Source organism: Balaenoptera borealis (assembly GCF_965194805.1).
Source record: "Balaenoptera borealis genome assembly, chromosome: 12".
NCBI lineage: Eukaryota > Metazoa > Chordata > Mammalia > Artiodactyla > Balaenopteridae > Balaenoptera > Balaenoptera borealis.
In genome coordinates, this window is record NC_138869.1 from 80,743,974 (window position 1) to 80,769,594 (window position 25,621).

At 36.0% G+C, this 25,621-nt stretch overlaps 1 protein-coding gene across 3 annotated transcripts in view; it reads left to right on the forward strand.

The window, feature by feature from the left end:
- Window positions 1-25,621, forward strand: part of CD2AP (CD2 associated protein) — a 111,121-nt gene that overhangs the window by 52,855 nt on the left and 32,645 nt on the right. For all 3 annotated transcript variants that reach the window (XR_014232706.1, XM_082347615.1, XM_082347616.1), the window contains exons 4-6: window positions 2,732-2,832; window positions 5,917-6,037; window positions 23,826-24,013. Coding sequence is in view for 2 of the 3 variants with exons in the window: in XM_082347615.1 (XP_082203741.1) it covers window positions 2,732-2,832; window positions 5,917-6,037; window positions 23,826-24,013 (410 nt within the window). In the remaining variant the exon portion in view is untranslated. The remainder of the gene's footprint in view (window positions 1-2,731; window positions 2,833-5,916; window positions 6,038-23,825; window positions 24,014-25,621) is intronic.

Genomic DNA, 25,621 nt, shown 5'->3' on the forward strand with positions numbered 1-25,621 from the left:
ACTCTAATCTGTAAAGGAGACAGCCTGATACAGTGGGAAGATAAAAGGCTTAGGAGTCAGAAGTGGGTGTCTTCTAGTTTTGCCTCTTTCTTGCAGTCTTGGACAATTACTGCTGAGTTCCTGTTTCTCACTGGTAAAATGATATGTATAACAAGTTTTTATGACCTTTTGTGTGGGAGATGTTTGCGAAGGACTTGGAGTGGTACTGGTACATAAAAGACGAAAATATGTCCCTGTCTTTGTTGTACTTTCTTTATCCTCTTCCTTGTTAATGGCTTTACTTATAAAATACTGATTAAAAAAAAAACTTTATCATTAATTTCTTTGTAGATCCGAAAAGCTATATGGAGGTTACTTAAGAAAAAATACTCGTTATAGTTATTTTTAAAAATTGAATTTCGCGTATCCTTTTATTGACAGTTCTACTCTTACATGCACTTTCTTTTCTGCTTAGTAAAGGTTCTGATACATTTTAGAAATTCAGTAAATATTTATTGACCAATATGTATGGGTAGACATTGTATGTGCCATTTGAAATGTGAAGAATCTCCAAATTCCTTTAATTGTGCTGCCAGTTAATAGATAAGTTTAATATAGGCACTCACCTTAACTTATGAGTGAACCATATAAAAATATGGAATCATATGAAAACTTTTTCTTTTTTAAATAAATGACTCACATTTTGTAGCAATAGTAGGGGCTGTTTAGATGTTTTCATCCAATGTGGATTTTCCTTTGAAAAATGAAAAATTCCTTTGCAGATAATTTTGCACACTATTTTGGAAGAAGACACTCTGGAGAATTATGCTAGTGTGAAAGGAAAAACAACAAAAACAAAGCTTTTGATTAAACTATAACTAGGTTACGTGGAAAAGAGCATTGATAGGACATGACTGTTGGGACTGCCCCCAAGATCTTTATTCTTTTTATACATCAGAAAGCACAGGTGCCCAAGTTTGTGTATGTCCCAGGTGTAAACTGCCACCTAAATGAGAGGTAAACTCTGTTGTCAACTGTCGTGTCCCGTGAGCAGGCGTGGATCACCCTCTGGCTCTCAGTTTCCTCATCTGTAAGATAAGACGTTCGGCTCCTTGTGGGGCCTCACCTGGCCTCAGGGGCCCCGAGCGCTGCTGGGCGGGGTCAGGCCGCTGTCCTCTGTGGGAGGTCGCGGCATCCAGCCGGGACAGCTGCCAGGAGCGCATCCTTGCTGCCGCCGTGACTCCCGTGGGTTAACTGGCAGGTGTCCGATTGGCACATGAAGTGTACGGGGAGTGATTTTCCTTTTTCTTGGCTAAATAGGGCAGGCTGTTTGGGAAATGTGAAGTTCTGGTGTCTTTGCTGGCAAAGGTTCTGATTCTGCAAAGCTCTTTTAATGTCCTCGTCCGGTGTCCATTTCTGTAGATACAGCTTTTGCTTCCACTGGGGAGGGCTTTGGCTCGGCGGCCAGGCCTCCTGAGCTGCACTGGCTTTCCCTGAGATTGTTGGCCACCTGCAGTGTGTGCTCGGTTGTATTGTCTCTTTCATAAAACATAGCACATAATAATAGCAAGCAAAAGAGCTGCACAAATGTGTGTTGCCCACGTACAAATGGCGGGGGACCTGCTCTCAGAGAAGATATAATACTGATTCTCTCGTGTGGTTCACTAACAGCTTAAATGAAAGTATTGGGCAGAGGAGGGTGCATGTTTAAATTTCAATTTCTTTTTTCAGACATTTACATTTACTATTATTTGAAGTTCTGAATAGCATTTTGTAAGACATGGGACACTGGCTTGTGAAATGTAAACAATTACGAATTACTTTTTTTGTTCTGTACTATTAATATGTACTGATTTCACGTTTTGGGGAAATTTCTGAAATGCATGGTAAAAGTACTTTCGTCTCTATGCTTCTAAAATTGCTCACATACTTAGTAAATTTTGGTGTGAATGTCTTTTGCAGTATATCAATAAAATTTCAGTGTTTTCACAGAAAAAATATATAACTAGGTTGCTCAAAGCTAATTGATATATATGCTTGGGGGCGGGAGGGCTAATTAATACTCTTTCTTCACTTTAAATCATTTAAAAAGATACTCATACTCATTAAAAAGAATCGTTACATTTTTTAAAGGCCTACATTTCCTGAACATTACTTGTCTGAATAAATAAAGCTTGTTTGAAAAGCTAAAGTAAAATTATTTTTACCTTCACCTGAGTTTGATTTTTATGTCAGAAAATAGAGCTTAAAGAAGATAAAATACATTTTAGATTTGTGCATTTTGTCTTTTTTTTTTTTTTTTTTTTGACACAGCTACTCTTAAATTAGTGCATTTTAAGTATCCGTAGCTTTGATCAGGAAGTATCCTGAAAATCACTGGCTTGGAGGATTTGGCTGTGATAAATTTGTTGTGCCAACAGTGTCTTTTATTGTCGCTGTTTCCAGTCTCAAAATTAGCAGTGGATATTTTACTTTTGTATAATCAGTGGGATCAGATACATAAATAGATTTCACTGCTGGGAGCCCACCTTATTTGTAGTTGGTGTGAATTTATTTTGGGATGAAGAGATTGTAGCGTGGGGACAAGGTGGAAAGCCAGCCAGAGTAGACTGTGGTTAGCTGTTGAGAGTGTTTCCACGTACTGTTTTTATTCATACATGCAAATCCTATGACGATAAGCATAGTATGTAAATAAATGTGCTACTGTTTGTTTTCATGATTTTTCTTAATTTTTGTATGTTACCTCCTTTAGAGACCAAGAAGCGTCAGTGTAAAGTTCTCTTTGAATACATTCCACAAAATGAGGATGAACTGGAGCTGAAAGTGGGAGATACTATTGATATTAGCGAAGAGGTAAGGCAAAAATGTGTTTTAGAGATAAAGCAGCAATTGGAATTGATGCTCTGGGGATTAGAAAAATGCTTTGTAAGAATACTAATTTGTTAAATTTATTTTTCCAGTTTCATTTTTTTTTTTAATTTTAAGATACAGACTTTAAAATGGATCTTTAATGACTTAAAGTAAGGCTGTCTTATCTGTAGAAATAAAGCTTTATTCATCCTTGCTATGCCTAATATTTGTGTACTGAATTTGTATCTGTTGACTTTAAGAATAAAATAAGCTTTTTTTAGCTAAAATTAATGTAATCTAAGTAGCTAAGAATATAAACCTTTTCTTTGATTCTTAATTCACTTTAGGCACAAGCCATAAAAATAGAAGGATTTTTACCTTTTGCACAGCAAAGGTATACAAAAGCAGAATGTTTTAAAAAACTTTGTCTTGTTTGAATTATCACATTCAAATATTAACCCAAAAGCACTTTCCCTCATCTTAATATCTTAGAATGAGATTTTAAAATATTTTAAAAAATAACTTTTCATATCTCTGCTTTAACCGTTAAAGAAATATTAAAGTTTTATTTAGCGGCTAAAGATGCCATTTTCAAAGTATATGTTTTGATATCATGTATTGCCACTGAGATTGATTTTGTGTGCTAATATGTAATTTACCTCTTGTTTATGTTAAACTCCAATGTGTTTAGACAAAAGGCAGTTCTGGTTTATTTCTACCAGGTGGCAATAATAATAGTGTTTATCGAGCCTATATTATGTCTGAAGCACCATTCTAAGTGTTTCACACTTATTATTTCCTTTAAGTTTCTAAACAACCTAAGGAGATAGGAATTTTTACTCCTATTTTACAAACAAGAGATTGAATCACAGAGATAAGTGATTGGCTTATCTACTGTTGCTGCATGACACGCCATTCTAAATTTTGTGGCAAAGAACAACTGTTTCATTAGGTTTGTTGGTTGTGTGGGTCCAGAATTCAGATAGGGCACAGAGGGATGGCTTGTCTCTGTTCTGTGATGTCTGGGGGCCTCAACTGGAAAGGTTCAAAGTTGGGTACTGGTATAATCATAGGAAGGCTTCTTCACTGACATGTCTAGTGTCTAGAAGCCTCAAAGACCAGGACTCCCTATGGAAAGCCATTATGTACCCTCTCCATTCGGCTTGGCTTTCTCACTGTATTGGGCTCCCAGGTGTCTCAGGATAGTAGGACTTATGACATGGCAGTTCAGGGCTCTAAGTGTAAGCATTTCAGTGAACACAGTGATAGCCTTTTATAATCCAACCTTGGAAGTGATAGTATCACTTTCACCACATTCTGTTGGTTAAAAGAAAGTCATAAGCCAGCAAGATTGAAGGGGGTGGGGACAAAGCCTGCCACTTAATCGGTGGGAGGACTGTCCAGATTACATGTAGATGAGCATGTGGGTTAGGTGATCTTGTTTCAGGTATTTTTGTGCAAGTTCATATGCCTGGCGTGCAGAGCACCAGAATCCGAACTCACACAATTTGTTTTTGAGTCGGTGCTCTTTACCACTATACTACCCTGCCTTTTAAGAATTCCTTAATTAATAGGAATTTTATAGAGTTATTTACCCTAACTACCCAATTGCTGTCAATTTGGGATTCCAGGTGTAGTTAACAGTTTGACGTTCTCTTTGTTGTACCTGTTCCAGTTTGGTCTACGTATTTCCATCACACCTGGTTTGAAGAACTCTCTATCCTTTGGTGCCTCCTTAAGTCTGCTAAAACTTCTAAACTCTTCATATTTACTGCCTTCTATTTCTCTCTTAAATAGCATGTATTCTAGGCACCTCGCATTTCAGCTATATATTCCATTAATAAGTCCTTCATTTTTATGGTACCACATTTTTCACATGCTTTGTGTCTGGTAAACTCTCATTTAGCCTTAACTGTCCAGCTCTTTTGTTATTTCCTTTTAGGGGAGCATTTTTTGATTCGTATATGCCTTTCCTTTGTGCTCCTACAGCATTTTGTTCACACTTTTGTTATAACACCTCTCACATTGTATTGTAACTATCTGCTTATTGTTTGTTTTCTTCTTTAGATTGTTTTATTCAAGGACAGAGATGTCTCATGTGCAAATTTGAATATTTTCCTATCAGTTAACACCATGACTTGTACATAGTGCCTGTTGGATGAATAACTTATTAAAGTTTCCTTTGTGACTGTGATGAGATGAAAAAAATTTTTTAAATATTTTAAACAGAAAAAAGAGCTTTTTCTAGCTATGATATTGCATGTACTGCTGTCAAGTGAATTTTGATAGTAAATAGTTTACTCTTTAAAAAATTATTTTTACTTATTAAGACCTCTTAGCATCCTTAGAAGAAATTATACATTTTTAAAGTTATTAATATTATTAAATAACTTCATAAATAACTTATTATTATTAAATAATAATAAGCCTCATTATTTGTGAATGTAAACATTTTTCTGAGGAGTTTGGTTCCTGAGAAATATTTCTGGTTGGGGTTGGGAGGGAGTGTTCAGTAGAGCCTGGCATCTGGACTTTTAAAAATAAGTGATTCTTTTCCATACTTGGGTTAAGACTCACTGTTCAAGTAAAATAGATAAATTACTTAGTAATTTTTTATGCCTTTTAGGAAGTTATATTCTTATATTCATAAAACTTTTTCCAAATCAGATATTTCCAAATGCTTAAATAATGTATGTCATAACTACAGACGGAGGCTCCATAGTGTTTAAAACAGTGACATTCCAGAAGAGAGCTATCTCCTTGTTGCTGTTAATACATTATTCTTGGTTATCTGATACTTTCATGAAAATTACTTGCTTCATAGATTACAGTTGATCATAAATTCTCGTTGTTAAGTGTTGCAAAGTGCTATTGATATATGACTAATCCCATATATGATTAATCCAATCCACACAGATTTAATCTACTCAAAATATATTTTTTCCCTTTGTGTTTTCTTGTAGATTTAAAGGGGTTATTTTGCATCACTAACTTTGTTCTCATTCACTTCTATGGCTCAGTTTTTCTTTGGGGGAAGTGAAAACTTAAGAGAAATTTTTATTATCTTTGAGTTGTGAACTCTTTCAGGTAGAAGAAGGCTGGTGGAGTGGAACCCTGAACAACAAGTTGGGACTGTTTCCCTCAAATTTTGTGAAAGAATTAGAGGTAACAGATGATGGTGAAACTCATGAAGCCCAGGATGATTCAGGTAGACTATTTTAAAAATTTGAATAAATTTAAATAAACTTTATATTTGATCTAGTGTTTATTTTGTATTTTTTAAAACTCTAGTCTTACTTTTGAACTAAGAGCTTAATTTTATCTACCTTAAAAAAGCACTTTATGACAGGAACTTAAAGTGAATATTTGCCTAAATGTCTAGGCAAATAATTTACTATTTTTCCTTCCGATGTCTGCTTCAACCTGAAGTAAATGTATAGTCGTTGTTGAGATAATTCCCGCCTCCCTCCCTCCCTCCCTCCCTGCCTCCCTCCCTTATTATGAAATAATACTACTTATGTTATCTGATTTCTTTCCACTTAAGACCTACTTATATACAATTTTGCCCAGAGTTTGCAAATGGCCGAACTACTTCAGAAATAGTAGAAGTTTAAAACAAATCTTCCTTTGGTTGTTTTCTATATTCACATAATAGATTTTGTTTTCCATGTGCAGCCAGAATGTCATTTAATTATTTTGTGATCTCTGTCATTTAGAGACTCACCTATAAATTAATCTTAAATTTGTTCACTATTCAAAAGTACGATTGAAAAATATTTTATCCCAAAGCTAGATGTAATTTTTTTTTACGTCTGTGAATTGCTGTGGGATTTAGGAGAATTTTTTTTTTTAAGAGAAACTAAATTCATAAGTGGTAGTGTAGGGATAAGTAGATCTTTTTCTTTATGGAAAAGTATGTGTAGTGAGAATGTTCAGGGTTTTGTGCTTGCATTAACTAGTATTATTTGGCAGTTTTATAATGGTTAGATAGACTCAGATACTGAGGTGTAGACATACAACCTTAAGGTTGCCAGTATCGCTGTTTTTTTTCAAAGGCAGTGTAATGTCAAGACACGAAGACTATTGTTTTAGTCCATTAGGGCTGCTGTAACAAAACACCACAGACTGGGTAGCATAAACAACAGAAATTTATTTCTCACAGTTCTGGAGGCTGGGAAGTCCAAGATCAAGGCGAGCCAGCATAGTTGAGTTCTAGTGAGGCCCTCTTCCTGGTGCATGGGTGGTGACTTCTCACTTTGTCCTCACATGGTGGAAGAGGCAAGGGATCTCCTGGAGCCTCTTTTGTAAGGCACTAATCCCATTCCTGAGGGTTCTGCCCTCATGACCTAATCACCTCTCAAAAGCCCCACCTCTTAATTTGTGGGGTTAGGATTTCAACATAAGAATTTTGCAGGGACACAAATTTGCAGACCATAGCAACTATATATCATTCAAAACAATGAGATGAAGTCTTAAGGTTGTCCAGACTGCTTCTGTACCTAGTACTTCATATTGCATTCCAGTGGACACTTCTGTTTTTTAATCTATCTAGGATGTTGGGCTCCATGATGGCAGGGACTGTGGTTTGGTCATCTTTGCTTAACTGTAGTTACTTAGTGTGCAAAATGGGAATAATAATTTTTACCTAAGAGGACTGTTCTGTGAACTAGCAAGATAGTTTCTAAGCATAATGCTTGTAACATTGCAGATTGTTTTGAACCTAGTTTCTTTTGCTTCTTTTTGTCAGTACCTTCAATATTTTGAAATTAAGTAGGAAAGCATTATAAGGTTGTTATGTGTAGCAAATGCATTTGTAAGCCTCACTGTCCTCAATGGTAAGGGAATAAATTTTAGAGAAAAAAATTAAATAATTTTACATTTAATAGATGGTAATGTTAAACATAATTTATAAAAGGTATCTAGAAATCATTGTTGAGATAATTCCTAAGGTTTTTGTGATGCATTTTTAGTTCTACCATTTTAAACCTCATTAAGAAAGTTCTCTGAAACTTTTATCCTCATCCATAATTATGGTTTGTTTGCACATGAAAGATTTATGCAGTTTTTTCTCCTTCTTCTCAAGAAAGTGTTGAGCTTTGAAAAAAGTCAAGTAATGAAATGGTAGAATAGGGCATGAAATGATAGAGCAAGCTCACAGACATCTAGGTTTAGAGCTACGAAGTCCTAGTACCACCCCCTCATTCTGTAACAGAGAAACCTAAAACTTTTAGAAATTACCACTTAATATTATTCTACATACATATTCTTAGAAGACTCAAGACTTCTAAGAATTTTCTGTTTCTGATCTCATTCCTGTGTACTTTTGCTCACTACCTCTCACTTTATGGGTCCATCCTTTAAACTGCAGTACAGTGATTTTTTTTTTCTTCTTGAAACTTTTTTTTTTAACTTGGAGCAACATTGCAAAAATAGAGAGGTCCCATATACCCTTTATCCAGATTCACCACCAATTGTTAACATTTTGCCTCATTTGCTAATTTATTACTCAATTTCTATTTAAAAATCTGGGGGTCTTTTTTTCCTTTACCTAAGTACTTCAGCATGTATTTCCTAAGAACAAGGACAGTCTCTTATAACTACAGTATAGTTATCAAAATCAAGATATTTAATATTACCAATACTGTTTAATTCACAGTCCATATACAGAATTCTTAATTGTTCTAGTATACTTTACATAGCTATTTTTTTCTCCTAGACAAGACCATGCAGAGAATTTATTTAAGTTTCTTTTGTTTAGAATAGATCCCCAACCTTTCTCTGTTTTTCTTGACCTTGACCTTTTAAATTTTTATTTATTTATTTATTTATGGCTGTGTTGGGTCTTCGTTTCTGTGCGAGGGCTTTCTCTAGTTGTGGCAAGCGGGGGCCACTCTTCATCGCAGTGCACGGATCTCTCACTATCGCGGCCTCTCTTGTTGCGGAGCACAGGCTCCAGACGCGCAGGCTCAGTAATTGCGGCTCACGGGCCTAGCTGCTCTGCGGCATGTGGGATCTTCCCAGACCAGGGCTCGAACCCGTGTCCCCTGCATTAGCAGGCAGATTCTTAACCACTGCGCCACCAGGGAAGCCCAACCTTGACATTTTTAAAGAGTTTAGGCTGGTTATTTTGTATAATGGATCCCAGTTTAGATTTTTCTTCTGATTCTTCATGTTTAGTTTCAGGTTATATTTTACTGATAGGGCTACAGGATGATGATGTCTCATTGTATTGTATGGAGGACACGTGTACTTTGTGTCTTTTATTATTGGTGATGTTAAATTTGATTACTTGGTTAAAGCTGTGCTGCTACTGTAAGTTTACTGTTTTTTTCCCTCTAATTGATAAGTGTCTTGTGGGGAGGTACTTTGAGACTATGTAAATACCTCATTCCTCATCAAGCTTTCACTCAGCAGTTAAAGCATCCACAGATAAATTTTGCCTGAATCAGTTATTACTGTGATAGTTGCAAAATGATGATTTTCTAATTCCATCATCCCATCTGTTTATTATTTGACATTCTTCTATAGAGAAGTATTTTGCTTTCTCCCCAGTTGTTTTTTTTTTTTTTTAAAATCAGCGTGGACTCATCAGTTGTTTCTTTTTTATTCACTAGGTATTAATCTATTATTGCCATTATTATTTATTTTGATACTGCCAGGTTTGGCCAGTGAGAGAGCCTTCAAACTAGTTTCTGTGACATTTAAAAAAATTAACCTTATTGGAAATATAACTTACATACAGTAAACTGTGTATATGTAAAATACACAATTTGATGATTTTGACAACTGTATATACATCCATGAAAACCACTACCACAATAAATGTGCAGGACATTTCCATCATCTTTATGATGCCTTGTAAACTGAGCCCTTAAAGTATGTACAAAATTTAAAGTCCATGTGGAACCAGTAGCAAAAGACAAATTTAAATTTGGATGTAGTTCATTACTTTCATAATTATAAATACTTTGGGCATTCCTTGCAGTATTCAGCCTTCTTAGAATTTTAGTAACCTTGCAGAATCATATCTGTTAAAAATGTACTTCCTTGCTTGCTTAACCCCTTGCCAATAGCAGTGCATTCTAAATGTGGAGCTTTGTGATTATGGGGTGGGAAGTCAGTGGTTGAAGTACACTGTAATTCCTTTTTTTTTTTAACTCTAAGTTTTAGGCAGAAAGTTTTTGCATATTGATGTAAATGCCAGGAAGTGAGTGCTTTATAAGGTCTTTAGAACTTTAGTGATAAAGGCATAGAGTCCTTTAAGTTTTAATTTAAGAGTTTGATATCTTATGCATTATGACTTAGAGAATTCATGTCCACTATTCCTGTGTCCTAACAAAATATAACATCTTCTATGTATAACTGGTGTTTTGATAGTCTTTTTTAGTCAGTAAAATGGTGTATGTTTCTGGTAACTGTTACAAGAATTACCAACTGTACATTATAAATTTTTTAATTTGTTTTTTGCTTACAGTATTAGAATGCCATATCCACTGCATTTGTTTATTTTACATAGTTTCTTCTTACACTCCTTTACATTTAGTAGAGCTCTTCTCTTCTCCTCTTTTAATAAGTAAACTGAAGTATATGGGATGATGTTCATGGTTTGACTAGTTAAATTCTAGCTATTACTGCTAAGAAGATAATTCTGACTCTAGACAGTAGGTAGACAGTATTACCTGAGCCTTAGGGTAGTTTATTTTTATGCCCTCAGTTTTCATTGAAGAACCGTGGTATAAAAGCTATAAAAAAAAGCCCCTATTATATTTAGGAATGTGGTAAACTTATAATCTATTCTATTACTCAGTGGTTTCTATATAAAATCTCAAGATTAGTATCTTTTTAGTAGTCAATTTCAGGAAAAGCTTTGCTTCTCTAGGGAAGTGTGATGTTTCAGTTTTTATAATGAAATGACTGCCCTTTCATTTTGTCAAATATTCTTAGCCTTTCTTGTTTAGAGTGTCTTTTTGTCACCTTTCAAATTCCACTTATTTCCTAAGTAGGACTTGCTTTCAATTTTCCTTCTTTTTAATAAAGCCAGTGACTGTATCTACTGGTATTTTATCCCTTGTTAAGTCTTCTCCCCACATCAAGCCTATAAAAATCTCCATTTTGGGACTTACCTGGTGGTACAGTGGTTAAGAATCCACCTGCCAATGCAGGGGACACAGGTTCGAGCCCTGGTCTAGGAAGATCCCACATGCCACGGAGCAACTAAGCCGGTGCGCCACAACTACTGAGCCTGCGTGCCACAACTACTAAAGCCTGTGCGCCTAGAGCCCGTGCTCCGCAACAAAGAGAAACCATCACAATGAGAAGCCCGCGCACCACATCGAAGAGTAGCCCCCGCTCACCGCAGAGAAACCTGCTTGCAGCAACGAAGACCCAACGCGGCCAAAAATAAATAAATAAATTTATTTAAAAAAAAAAATCTCCATTTTGATGTCTAAATAGGCATCTTGAACTAAGATGGTCAAAACTGATCTTCTTTTCTCTGTACCCAAATTTGGTCTGTACAGTCTTCTTCATCTGCGCTAATGGCAACTCCATCCTTCTTTTACTTAGACCAAAGAATTGGATTCACCTTTACTCTTCTTTATAATACCATACTCTATACTTGATTCAGTAACAGACTTTGTCACCTACTAAATAAATGTACAGAATCTGTTTTCTTTTACCACCTCAACAGCTGCTACCCTGGTGTAAGTTATCTTTTCCTGTATAATTGCAATAGTCTGTTATTTGCCGTTACCTCCGTACTGAATGTTAAAGTGCTTACCCTCCGGTAGCTGTCCATTTTACTTAGAGTAAAAGCCAAAGTCTTCTTAAATTGGCTATAGAACCCTCCAAGATCTGGCACCCCCAAATGTCTCCCCCCGCCTCTCTTGACTTTATTTCCTACTTAACCATCCCCTTTGTTCTCATTAGTCTTCTTACTGTTTTTAAAGATGTCAGGAACATTTCTGTCTCACAGCCTTTGTACTTGCTGTATACATTTGCCCAGAATGTCCTTTGAGATATCCTTAATGGCTTTCAGTTTGATTTCAGGATTCTCCTCAGAAATCACCTTTTCAGTGAGGCCTTTCCTAATAGCTCTGTATAAAACAGCAAAAAGCTTCTATCTTCCATTCTTTAATTCCCTTATCTTCTTTGATACATTTGTTATTATTTCTTATTTACTTTCTTATTGTCTGTCTGCCCCCACATTAGGTTATATATTTTGTTTTGCTCACTGCTGCACACCTAGTTTCTAAAGCAGTGTCACAGTGTTGCTCAGTGGATGCATGAATGCATAGTGGGTTTTGGTGTACAGAGAACTTTTCAAATACTTTGTCATGTTAAATCCTCATAATTTTTGAAGTTAGTGTCACCTCCACTTTAAAGGTAAAGAAATTATAACTCAGATTATTTAACCACCGAGTGGTAAAATCACAACTGGAATTCTCTTCTGGTCTTTTTACTTTACTATTTTATGTAACATATGGGGGTGAGGCTGTTAGGTAATTCTCACTGATTTAGCTCATTTGTTTGCATGTCAGTCATGTACTTTCACCCCTGTGAGAAATATGAGCAGTAATATGTGGGTTCGATGGCATTTCCCATGGACTCAGTGCATCCCCAAATCTGAAATTTAAAAGTTGAAGTGAGTGAAGGGAAATTCTAAATATAAATGCTGTTATTTAGTTAATTCAACATTCATATGTTTGTTCATTCAGTATATTGAGTGCTTATTGTTGAGCATAGTGTGCATGTTTATGGGAATACAGTGATGAGCAACATAGTCACGATTATTCCCCATATTTGAAGCTTTTGGTCCGTGGAGAAAGAAAAGAATATTAGACAAGTGATTATAATTCAGCATGAGAAATATTTGTGGCAGGAAGATTCAGGGTGCTATATATGTGTAAAGAGCTAGCTCAGACTGGGAAGGATGTAAGGGAATGCGCCCCATAGGAAGTTAAAGATTGAGATCTCAGAATGGGTAGGAGATCCCTAGGCAGGTTTGTGGCAGAGGGTAAAGAATGAGCAGAGCAGTTTCAAGATCCTGAAAGAGATTCAATTCAGAGGGATTATAGAGTGTATGGTTGGATGTGGTAAGTTTTGAGGCTAGAGAAATTGTTGGGTCAGGCTTAAGAAGGCATTACAGAACTGGTAGTCAAGTCACAGAGAAGCCTTAGAGGGGAGAGAAATGATCAGATTACTTTATTTATTTATATAAATTTAATTAATTTATTTATTTTTGACTGCTTTGGGTCTTTGTTGCTGTACATGGGCTTTTCTCTAGTTGTGGCGAGCGGGGGCTACTCTTCGTTGCAGTGCGCGGGCTTCTCATTGCAGTGGCTTCTCTTTTTGTGGAGCATGGGCTCTAGGCATGTGGGCTCAGTAGTTGTGGCTCATGGGCTCTGGAGCGCAGGCTCAGTAGTTGTGGCACACAGGCTTAGTTGCTCTGCAGCATGTGGCATCTTCTCGGACCAGGGCTCGAACCCATGTCCTCTGCATTGGCAGGCGGATTCTCAACCACTGTGCCATCAGGGAAGCCCCAGATTACCTTTTAGATAGAGTGGTTTGGTTGCAGTGTCAAGAGTGGATTGGAGGAGAATAAGATTGGGGTAGCGAGACCAGTTGAGAATGTTTTGATAATTTAGGTAGAAATAGTGTTAACCTAAACTAGAGGAGTGATCATGGGAATGGAGAAACATGGGTAGCATTCCTGTGCTAAATAGGTGGTATAAAGAACTGCACCTTGGGATGATGAGATGATGGGGAATGACTGAGAAAGAAGAGTCAATGGCTACCAGATCTTTGGTCAGTAAGCTGGGTAGATGATGTCATTTGCAGAGAAGGGATAAGTTTTGGGAGAAGATGATGAATTCACTTTTGGAGATGTTGACTTTGAGTCCTGTGGGGGTGTCAGGGCATCCAAGTGAAGATATTTGATAGTCAGCTGTATGTGTGTGTCTGAAACCTTGAAAAGAAATTTGGGGTGGATGTCCAAAATTGAGGCTTGAAAGTATGTTAGGTGGTACAAGAAACCATGGAGTTGGATGAGATTACCTAGGGAGAATGTCTAGGATGGAAAAGGAATACAGCCTAAGATAGAATCCTATGTAGCAACATTTATGGTCTAGGCCAAGACAGAGTAACTAAAAAGAAGACCAAGAAGGCACAGAGAGAGAGCCAGGAGGCAACCTGTGAGTGAGTGGTCATCATTGGAAGGGAGTATTTCAGGGAGGACATGGACAGTAGTGTCAGGTGCTGCTGCAAAGTTAAATAAGATAAGTAAGGTAAGAAATAAAATGTAATCCTGATTTAGGGTTGAAGAAGTCATTAGTGACCTGGACAAAAGCAGTGAAGAGAGGTGATTGGTAAGTGTAAAGCAGTGTAGCAACTTATACTCCAGAATGTTTTCCTTCTTTTCTTAAGAAGGAAAAGTCTTGATCATTTTCAAGTGCTAATGGCAGAGGACAAGTAGAGAGGGAGAAGCTGAAGATGCAAATTCAGAAGAATGGGATTTATCAGCAGAACAGGATTTACCCAGGAGGTGGGAGGAAATGAGATTTACATTATAGGTATCATGATTAGTTTCAATTTATTGGAGGTACTTCAGAGTTAGTGCCCAGAAGCTGAGGGCAAGATAATCTGACTTTTAATTTCTTCTACAAGAAAGGAGAGAAGCGAAGAATGAGGTGCAGAGTGAAGAGGTCAGAATTTTGAGGAGACTAAAAAGGTCCCAACAGGGATGGTTAAATGTTTTGAGCCATGTATCCCTCTGGGCTTTACCGGGCTACTAGAGGGATGCATTGCACAAAATGTTTAAGAAACTCTGATAGATTGTTCTTCAGGAGTTCTCGTGTCTTATGTTCATTCTCTTCGGAGGAGTCAATCTGAGGTTTCATTTCATTATTCAGGCTCTGAAAAGGAAGATGATGCTTATTGCTAGTGGGGCACAGGATCCTTGTAGAATGGTGATGCACCCTGGGTGTGCCAAAGGTGGTGGATAGAAATTTGGTGATCTGCAGCCTAGTCTCCAGGAGTTAAGATGGTGCACAATTTACTTTGGTGTCTAATCTCACATTAGCTTTCACCTTGAACTCTTTCTCCTGGTGAGCAGCTTTGTAAGGAAGAATGTTTTGGGGCTTCAGTGCTTTTACTGGTAATATGTTATATGAGTCTTTACAAGTTGTTGTTAGAGCCAGATGCTCTTTCTAAATGATTCTTTTTAGGAACTAAGGAATACAGATTTTAAGTCCATAACACACAAACGCAACATTTTCTTAGGAAATGTAGGAGTATCATAAAAATCTTTGAATGATGGTGAAAGATGTTCTTCTTGGAGTAAAAAGAGGGAGAATTTATGCCAGCAACTAAAGTAGATTCCAAGTTCTTCTACTTGGTTTACATGTTTTACCTTAATGTAAGACCCATTCACTTTAATAGTGAACTTGGATTGCTTCCATTAAGTGCTTTGTATTTTCATCAGGTTTCTTACTTTATATTATTTTTCTTTAGCACTCAGTGCAGTTCACATAATGAATCTTGTTTGTTTTTCAAAAAGTAGTTGTATTTTGGGGCTCTTGGTGGTTTTAAGTCATTTTATATGGAGGTGCAAGTCATCAAGTAGTTTTTGCTGTAGAGATTTCATGAGAAAGGGAGGAAGGGAGAGTTTTAGGTTTAATAGGAAGATTCGCTGTTAGGTTTTATGACTGACAGTGCCATACATAAAATGGAAATATAATTTTTTTTAAAGCTTAGCAATGCAAGGACAGTCTCTGATGGATAAAACATAGACATAAAAATATTAGAAATACCATATAGGGTAAGATTTCTGTTTTGTCTGATTATGAGACCTTCTGTTTACCCTTTCTCTCCATTCTTTTGCTCTTTTCTCCTCCTTTGTCCCTGCCTTCTCCCCCGACCCGCTGCTTTCTTCCTTCTAGTGTCTACGTTGCCCTTTTATTTTTTGCTCCTTCTATGTGATCATGCTCTTTCCTACTTGAATAGTTTTCAATAATACATCTTTAAACTTGTTAAAAGTAATAGGCCCTGAGCCAGGCACTGTTTTAAGTGCTTTACAGGAATCAACTGATTTAATTCTCATAACAATTCTATGAAGTATCCCATTTTGCAGGTGAAGAAACTGGGCATATACAGTGGAAGAGGTGAGATATGGATCAAGAAGGTTTAACTCTAGAGTTCAAAAGCAATTAGCCTATCCATTAGTACTAGATAATTGAAATATCTATGCATTTATTTTAATGATATATGCTTTAATGACTGTAGTAAAGTTTAGAATCACTAAATCTAAAAGAAACTGTTTATTTTATGGCTATAATCAAATACTCAAACTGATAATTGCACCTTAGAATCATCTGCTGATTCATAATTGAATTCATTATCAAAAATCTTCACACAGGAGGTGTAGTCAAGATGGCATACTAGGAGGACGCGGAATTCGCGTCTCCTCACAACTAAGGCACCTAGCAGGCACCCTTGGGAGACCACAGACACCTAAGGGGATGGGAGGAAACCCTAGCGACCGGTGATCTCTCCTTTTGGCTTGTTCTCCCCTCCCCCCCTTTTTTTCTTTTTTCTGCTGTGGTTTTATTTTACCTTTTTGCAGTTGTTTCATCTTATTTACCTTTTGCAGTTGTTTCAATTATAGTTTTATTTTTCCTAATATATTTTTTATCTTTCTAATTTTATTTTGTTTTTTATTCTTTAATATTGTACTGCTCCTTTTTTTCTTACTTCCTTTTTTTTTTTTTTCTAACGGCACAACAAAGCTTGCAGGATCTTGGTTCCCAGGCCAGAGGTCGGGCCCGAGCTCCTGTGGTGGGAGCTCCGAGTCCAAACCACTGGACTAACAGAGAACCTCAGATCCCAGGGAATACCAATTGGAGTGAGGTCTCCCAGAGGTCCTCATCTCAGCACCAAGACCCAGCTCTATCTAACTGCCTGCAAACTCCAGTGCTGGACGTCTCAGGCCAAACAACCAGTAAGACAGAAATACAGCACCACCCATCAAAAAAAAAAAAAATGACAAAAAAATATGTTACAGACGAAGGAGCAAGGTAAAAACCTACAAGACCAAATAAATGAAGACGAAATAGGCAACCTACCTGAAAAAGAATTCAGAGTAATGATAGTAAAGATGATCCAAAATCTCAGAAAGAGAATGGAGAAAATACAAGAAACATTTAACAAGGATCTAGAAGAACTAAAGAGCAAACAAACAGTGGTGAACAACACAATTACTGAAATTAAAAATACTCTAGAAGGAATCAATAACAGAATAACTGAAGCAGAAGAAAGGATAAGTGAGTTGGAAGATAAAATGATAGAAATAACTACCAGGGAGCAGAATAAAGAAAAAAAGAATGAAAAGAATTGAGGACAGTTTCAGAGACCTCTGGGAAAACAAACGCACCAACATTCGAATTATAGGGGTCCCAGAAGAATAAGACAAAAAAAAGGGTCTGAGAAAATATTTGAAGGGATTATAGTCGAAAACTTCCCTAACATGGGAAGGGAAATAATCAAGTCCAGGAAGCACAAAGAGTACCATAAAGGATAAACCCAAAGAGAAACATGTCGAGACACATAGTAATCAAACTACCAAAAATTAAATACAAAGAAAAAATATTAAAAGCAGCAAGGGAAAAACAACAAATAGCATACAAGGGAATCCCCATAAGGTTAACAGCTGATTTTTCAGCAGAAACTCTGCAAGCCAGAAGGGAGTGGCAGGACATATTTAAAGTGATGAAATGGAAAAACCTACAACCAAGATTACTCTACCCAGCAAGGATCTTGTTCAGATTCAATGGAGAAATTTACAGATAAGCAAAAGTTAAGAGAATTCAGTACCACCAAACCAGCTTTACAGCAAATAGTAAAGGAACTTCTCTAGGCAGGAAACACAAGAGAAGGAAAAGACCTACAAAAACAAACCCAAAACAATTAAGAAAATGGTAATAGGAACATACATATTGATAATTACCTTAAATGTAAATGGATCAAGTGCTCCAACCAAGAGACATAGACTGGCTGAATGGATACAAAAACAAGACCCGTACAAATGCTGTCTACAAGAGACCCACTTCAGACCTAGGGACACATACAGACTGAAAGTGAGGGGATGGAAAAAGATATTCCATGCAAATGGAAATCAAAAGAAAGCTGGAGTAGCAATTCTCATATCAGACAAAATAGACTTTAAAATAAAGAATATTACAAGAGACAAAGAAGGACACTACATAATGATCAAGGGGTCAATCCAAGAAGAAGATATAACAATTGTAAATACTTATGCACCCAACATAGGAGCACCTCCATACATAAGGCAAATGCTAACAGCCATAAAAGGGGAAATCGACAGTAACACAATAATAGTAGGGGACTTTAACACTCCACTTTCACCAATGGACAGATCATCCAAAATGAAAATAAATAAGGAAACACAGCTTTAAAAGACACATTAAACAAATGGACTTAATTGATATTTATAGGACATTCCATCCAAAAACAACAGAATACACTTTCTTCTCAAGTGCTCATGGAACATTCTCCAGGATAGATCATGTCTTGGGTCACAAATTAAGCCTTGGTAAATTTAAGAAAATTGAAATCGTATCAAGTATCTTTTCCGACCACAATGCTATGAGACTAGATATCAATTACAGGGAAAAAATCTGTAAAAAATACACATGGAGGCTAAACAATACACTACTAAATAACCAAGAGATCACTGAAGAAATCAAAGAAGAAATCAAAAAATACCTAGAAACAAATGACAATGAAAACACGACGACTCAAAACCTGTGGGATGCAGCAAAAGCAGTTCTAAGAGGGAAGTTTACAGCAATACAATCCTACCTCAAGAAACAAGAAACATCTCAAATAAATAACCTAACCTTACACCTAAAGCAATTAGAGAAAGAAGAACAAAAAAAACCCCAAAGTTAGCAGAAGGAAAGAAATCATAAAGATCAGATCAGAAATAAATGAAAAAGAAATGAAGGAAACAGTAGCAAAGATCAATAAAACTAAAAGCTGGTTCTTTGAGAAGATAAACAAAATTGATAAACCATTAGCCAGACTCACCAAGAAAAAAAGCGAGAAGTCAAATCAATAGAATTAGAAATGAAAAAGGAGAAGTAACAACTGACACTGCAGAAATACAAAGGATAATGAGAGATTACTACAAGCAATTATATGCTAATAAAATGGACAACCTGGTATAAATGGACAAATTCTTAGAAAAGCACAACCTTCTGAGACTGAACCAGGAAGAAATAGAAAATATAAACAGACCAATCACAAGCACTGAAATTGAAACTGTGATTAAAAATCTTCCAACAAACCAAAGCCCAGGACACGATGGCTTCACAGGCGAATTCTATCAAACGTTTAGAGAAGAGCTAACACCTATCCTTCTCAAACTCTTCCAAAATATAGCAGAGGGAGGAACACTCCCAAACTCATTCTACGAGGCCACCATCACCCTGATACCAAAACCAGACAGAGATGTCACAAAAAAAGAAGACTACAGGCCAATATCTCTGATGAACATAGATGAAAAATCCTCAACAGAATACTAGCAAACAGAATCCAACAGCACATTAAAAGGATCATACACCATGATCAAGTGGGGTTTATCCCAGGAATGCAAGGATTCTTCAATATACATAAATCAATCAATGTGATACACCATATTAACAAATTGAAGGAGAAAAACCATATGATCATCTCAACAGATGCAGAAAAGCTTTTGACAAAATTCAACACTCATTTATGGTAAAAACCCTCCAGAAAGTAGGCATAGAGGGAACTTATCTCAACATAATAAAGGTCATTATGAGAAACCCACAGCCAACATCATTCTCAATGGTGAAAAACTGAAACCATTTCCACTAAGATCAGGAACAAGACAAGGTTGCCCACTCTCACCACTATTATTCATCATAGTTTTAGAAGTTTTAGCCGCAGCAATCAGAGAAGAAAAAGAAAGAAAAGGAATCCAAATTGGAAAAAAAGTAAAGCTGTCATTGTTTGCAGATGACATGATACTATACATAGAGAATCCTATCGATGCCACCAGAAAACTACTAGAGCTAATCAATGAATTTGGTAGAGTAGCAGGATACAAAATTCATGCACAGAAATCTCTTGCATTCCTATACACTAATGATGAAAAATCTGAAAGAGAAATTAAGGAAACACTCCCATTTACCATTGCAACAAAAAGAATAAAATACCTAGGAATAAACCTACCTAAGGAGACAAAAGACCTGTATGCAGAAAACTATAAGACACTGATGAAAGAAATTGAAGATGATAGAAACAGATGGAGAGATATACCTTGTTCTTGGATTGGAAGAATCAACATTGTGAAAATGACTATACTAACCAAAGCAATCTACAGATTCAATGCAATCCCTATCAAATTACCAATGGCATTTTTCACAGAACTAGAACAAAAATTTTCGCAATTTGTATGGATACACAAAAGACACCTAATAGCCAAAACAATCTTGAGAAAGAAAAACGGAACTGAAGGAATCAGGCTCCTGGACTTCAGACTATACCACAAAGCTACAGTAATCAAGACACAGAAACAGAAATATAGATCAGTGGAACAGGATAGAAAGCCCAGAGATAACCCCATGCACATATGGTCACCTTATTTTTGATAAAGGAGGCAAGAATATACAATGGAGAAAAGGCAGCCTCTTCAGTAAGTGGTGCTGGGAAAACTGGACAGCTACATGTAAAAGAATGAAATTACAAAACTCCCTAACACCATACACAAAAATAAACTCAAAATGGATTAAAGACCTAAATGTACAGCCAGACACTATAAAACTCTTAGGGGAAAGCATAGGCAGAACACTCTATGACATAAATCACAGCAAGATCCTTTTTGACCCACCTCCTAGAGAAATGGAAATAAAAACAAAAATAAGCAAATGGGACCTAATGAAACTTAAAAGCTTTTGCACAGCAAAGGGCACCATAAAAAGACAAAAAAAACCCTCAGAATGGGAGAAAATATTTGCAAACAAAGCAACTGACAAAGGATTAATCTCCAAAATAAACAAGCAGCTCATGCAGCTCAATATCAAAAAAACAATACAATGCAAAAATGGGCAGAAGACCTAAATAGACATTTCTCTAAAGAAGATATACAGATTGCCAATAAACACATGGAAAGATGCTCAATATCACTAATCATTAGAGAAATGCAAATCAAAACTACAATGAGGCATCACCTCACAGTGGTCAGAATGGCCATCATCAAAAAATCTACAAACAGTAAATGTTGGAGAGGGTGTGGAGAAAAGGGAACCCTCTTGCACTGTTGGTGGGAATGTAAATTGATACAGCCACTATGGAGAACAGTAGGGAGGCTCCTTAAAAAACTAAAAATAGAACTACCGTATGACCCCGCAATCCCACTACTGGGCATATACGCTGAGAAAACCATAATTCAAAAGAGTCATGTACCACAATGTTCTTTGCAGCACTATTTACAGTAGCCAGCACATGGAAGCAACCTAAGTGTCTGTCGACAGATGAATGGATAAAAAATATGTGGTACATATATACAGTGGACTATTACTCAGCCATAAAAAGAAACGAAATTTAGTTATTTGTAGGGAGGTGGATGGACCTAGAGTCTGTCATATAGAGCGTAGTAAGTTCAGAAAGAGAAAAACAAATAACCGTATGCTAACATACATACGGAATCTTAAAAAAATAAATGGTTCTGATGAATCTAGGGGCAGGATAGGAATAAAGACACAGACGTAGTAGAGAATGAACTTGAGGACACAGGGAGGCAGAAGGGTAAGCTGTGACGAAGTGAGAGAGTAGCACTGACACATATACACTACCAAATGTAAAATAGATAGCTAGTGGGAAGCAGCTGCATGGCACAGGGAGATAAGCTCGGTGCTTTGGGACCACCTAGAGGGGTGGGATAAGGAGGATTTGAGGTTGGGGATATGGGGATATACGTATGCATATGGCTGATTCACTTTGTTATACAGCAGAAACTAACACAACACTGTAAAGCAATTATACTCCAATAATTTAAAAAAAAAAAAAAAAAAAGAAAAAACTTCACACAAAGAAAATTCCCTACATGGTTTCACTCGTGAATTCTGTCAAGCATTTTATCTTCCACAAATTCTTTCAGATTTCTTAGGTCTGTATGACTTTAGGAATTATAACACTTTATCTCATGAAGATAAACACAGACATCCTCAACAAAATATTAGCACATCAAATCTAGCAAAATATGTAAATGTTAATACATTATGACTAATGCGGTTTATTCTATGCATTCAATAGTTGATATAATCTAACATATGAAAAAGTTTAAAGGAGAAAAACCATATGGTCATCTCAGTAGATGCAGAAAGATTTTTACGTATTCAACACTTATGATAAAAACTCTTCATGATAGCAAGAGAAGGGAACTTTCTAAATTGGATAAAGTTCATCTATGAAGAACCAGCTAACGTTCTTAATGGTAGGTCAATAGTGATATACCTGTCTGATGGAATACCTATTAGTGATCAAAAGGAATGAAGTGTGGATGCATGGAGCACATCTTACACTTAGCAAAAGAAGGAGACACAGAAGACTTACGTGCTGTATGTTTAATTTACATGGAACTTTTGAAAAGGACATACCTATACTGACAGAATGAAGATCGGAAGTTTCTTGCAACTTGAGGGTAGGAAGAATTGACTGGGACCGTGTGTAAGTGTCGTCTTCAGGGTGACAGGGATATTCTGTATCTGGGTTATTGTGGTTACATGGTGCATACATTTGTCAAAAATTATTGTAATATCCATTTAAAATGGGTTCATTTTACTGTATGTAAGCTTTCTTTGAGTAAAATTTATTTAAAAATATATCACCAAAAATACATGTGGGTTGGGCTAACGTTGCAAGTGGTTAGGGTAGATCACTGTACTTGTTAGCATTACATTTCTTAAGTTCATAAAAGTTGTTTCTGTTAACTTCTTCTCAGATAGTTTCAAATGTGTGATTAGAGGCTTTTGTTGTCTGAGTCATTATGTTAAAATATTTAGGACTGGTTTTGGGGTCATCTGGAATTCAGTTCAAATGTTGGCTTTGTTACTACTTGTATGGCCTCGGGAAAGTTCTGAATAACTGCCCATTTTACTTATTTTGAAAATGAGGAATAATAGTGCTTAATGTTAAGCCTGTGGGTGATTATGTAAATTAGATATAATTCATGTATAGTGCTCAATGAATAGCTGGCACAGATTAAGCCCTGAAGAAGTGGTAACTACCATTTTTATTATTACCCCTGTTGTTCTTAACCATTAAACTTCAACAGACTGCTTAATTAAATGAACTGAAATCATGTATTTTTCCCTACCCCTCAGCCCTCATTCTGAAATGTTTCTGGAATCTTCTTGGATGATTACTGTAGAACTTTTTTGTTAGATTATTAATTACTTCATCCCTGAGTTAAAATGACAGGCCTTGAACTGTGGACTTTTTAAAATAAAAACTTCCTAATATTTCCAGTTTTTATATTCAGAAAATCACCCTAATTTTGATCAGTTTGGGTCATGTAACTTTTTTAAATGATTAACTTTATCTCTTTAATGTTTCTGTCTTACATTATTTCATCTTTGTGCAAGAGCTGTAAATTTTGATATGCTCTTCTTAAGGACCTGGTATACCATGCTTTCCTGGATTTCCGATTAGCATTTTACTAATTAGGAATACCTAAAATTGTTTTAAACAACATTTTAAAAAAAATCAGTATAAAGTACATCTTATTCTTTGGGATATTTTAATACTCATTTTATTATATTTATACCATTTTATACCATATTATTTTATACCATTTTTTATTAGGAGGTATAGAATATAAATACTGTGGAAGGGGAATGTCAAGGTTTTTGTGATTTTAGGTGTCATTCTTTAAAAACAAATTTTCCTTTCAGAAACTGTTTTGACTGGGTCTACCTCACCTTTACCTTCTCCGGGAAATGGGAACGAAACTGCACCTGGATCAGTTACCCAGCCAAAGAAAATCCGAGGAGTTGGATTTGGAGATATATTTAAAGAAGGCTCTGTGAAACTTAGGACAAGAATGTCCAGTAGTGAAACAGAAGAGAAAAAACCAGAGAAGGTAGTAATGATGAGCTTTCCTTAGATTAACCCCATTCATTCTCTCATTAAGCTTTTTTTAAAAAAGTTAGTTTGCAACTGTGTTACCTTTTCTTTTTTGAGATTGCCAATAATAGATTATGAATGAGAAGACTGTGAGAAACTGTCTTCAAGTTTAAGTGACTTACTTTAATGTTTACGTTTGATTCTTATAAAATTGGATTTTGGGGGGTAAATTTAACACAAACTTTTCTTAGTGGAAACTTTAGAGTTTTTAGTTATCAGAGTGTAAAAATAGAAAAGGCAAGTTTTTGTTTTCCTTTTAAAGCTAAAATTATATGTTTTCTTTCAATTTGAAGTAGGCTTAAAATGGGCCATTTTAAAGGGAATTCTCAGTGAGATATTAAGTTAATTAGGCACTGCTTAACTTTACTCTGGATTATCAGCAATGGTGAAATCTAATTGCTAGCCCTAGTTGTATGGAGGACTTCATTTTTTGTTAGCGTTTCACTGGCATTGTGAAGTAAATCAAAGTGAACGTACCATACTAATAAGAGATTTTAAAATAAACTGTTAAGTTTCTATTTTGTGGGGGAAATAGCTATAATCCTTAGAATATAGTCTTCCCTGGTGTTAACACCTTGGAGATTAGATTGAGTACTTCACATAGGTGGCTTGTCCCTTGACTTTTAAAGCATTGTTTCCCTTGTAGTGCTCATTTGTATGTCTTATTTAACTCTGTAAGATTTTAAAATATTTTAGTATTTACTTGCCTTTTTTAGTTACATTTCACTTAGAAGACGGTTTTGGTTGGTGAAATATATTCTGATGTTTTCTCCTAAAATGGTTAGTTTCAACATTTTTTTTTTCCTTTCCCAGCTTGTTACATATTTTCTCATGTAATAATAATTTGGGTTCAGGAAAGAGAACTTGTACTTTCTGTCCTGCCCTCTCCTAGCTCTGTGACTGTCTGGCATTAAGATTATGGGCCTAATTAATTCTTGGTTTTAAAGGTAAAGATTAGAGTTCTTGTTGTTGGAATAGTGCTATATAGTCATGTAATAGCTAGGAATGTCTAGAAGCAATGTCTGCATTATGAGGGACATTAAGCTAGATGATCTGGGGTCGCTTTCTAACTCTGAAGCTTATGATTATATTGAATAACTTTATTTGATTAATGATTACACTGGTTATCTTTCATTTGCCATTTTTAATGTCCACTAAAGAGTTGTTGTTAATGAGAGTAGTCTCAGGGTTACCGTATAGGATGACCTTGGAAGGCTTTCTTTGATCACTGATCTAGGAATTGATAAAGTAGGGAGCACATTTGCTATGTTTGTAAGACCAGATTGGAAGATATGATGGTTAAAATTAGGAGAAATTAAAGTGAGCATCGTAAAAGATAACTAGAACACACAATGATAGGTAAATTAGCAGTATGTTCAGATTTTTAACTAATGAAATCCAGGGTCAAATGTAGTGTTACTTCTGAGGACAGAACTCAAGGAAACACTAGTACAAGATGAAGGACTTACTGTAGTCAATTACAGTGGAAAATTGCCTCCTAGACTATATATTGTTACAAAGGGTTTCAACATTACCTAAATGTTTTCATTCTCATAGCAGCAGT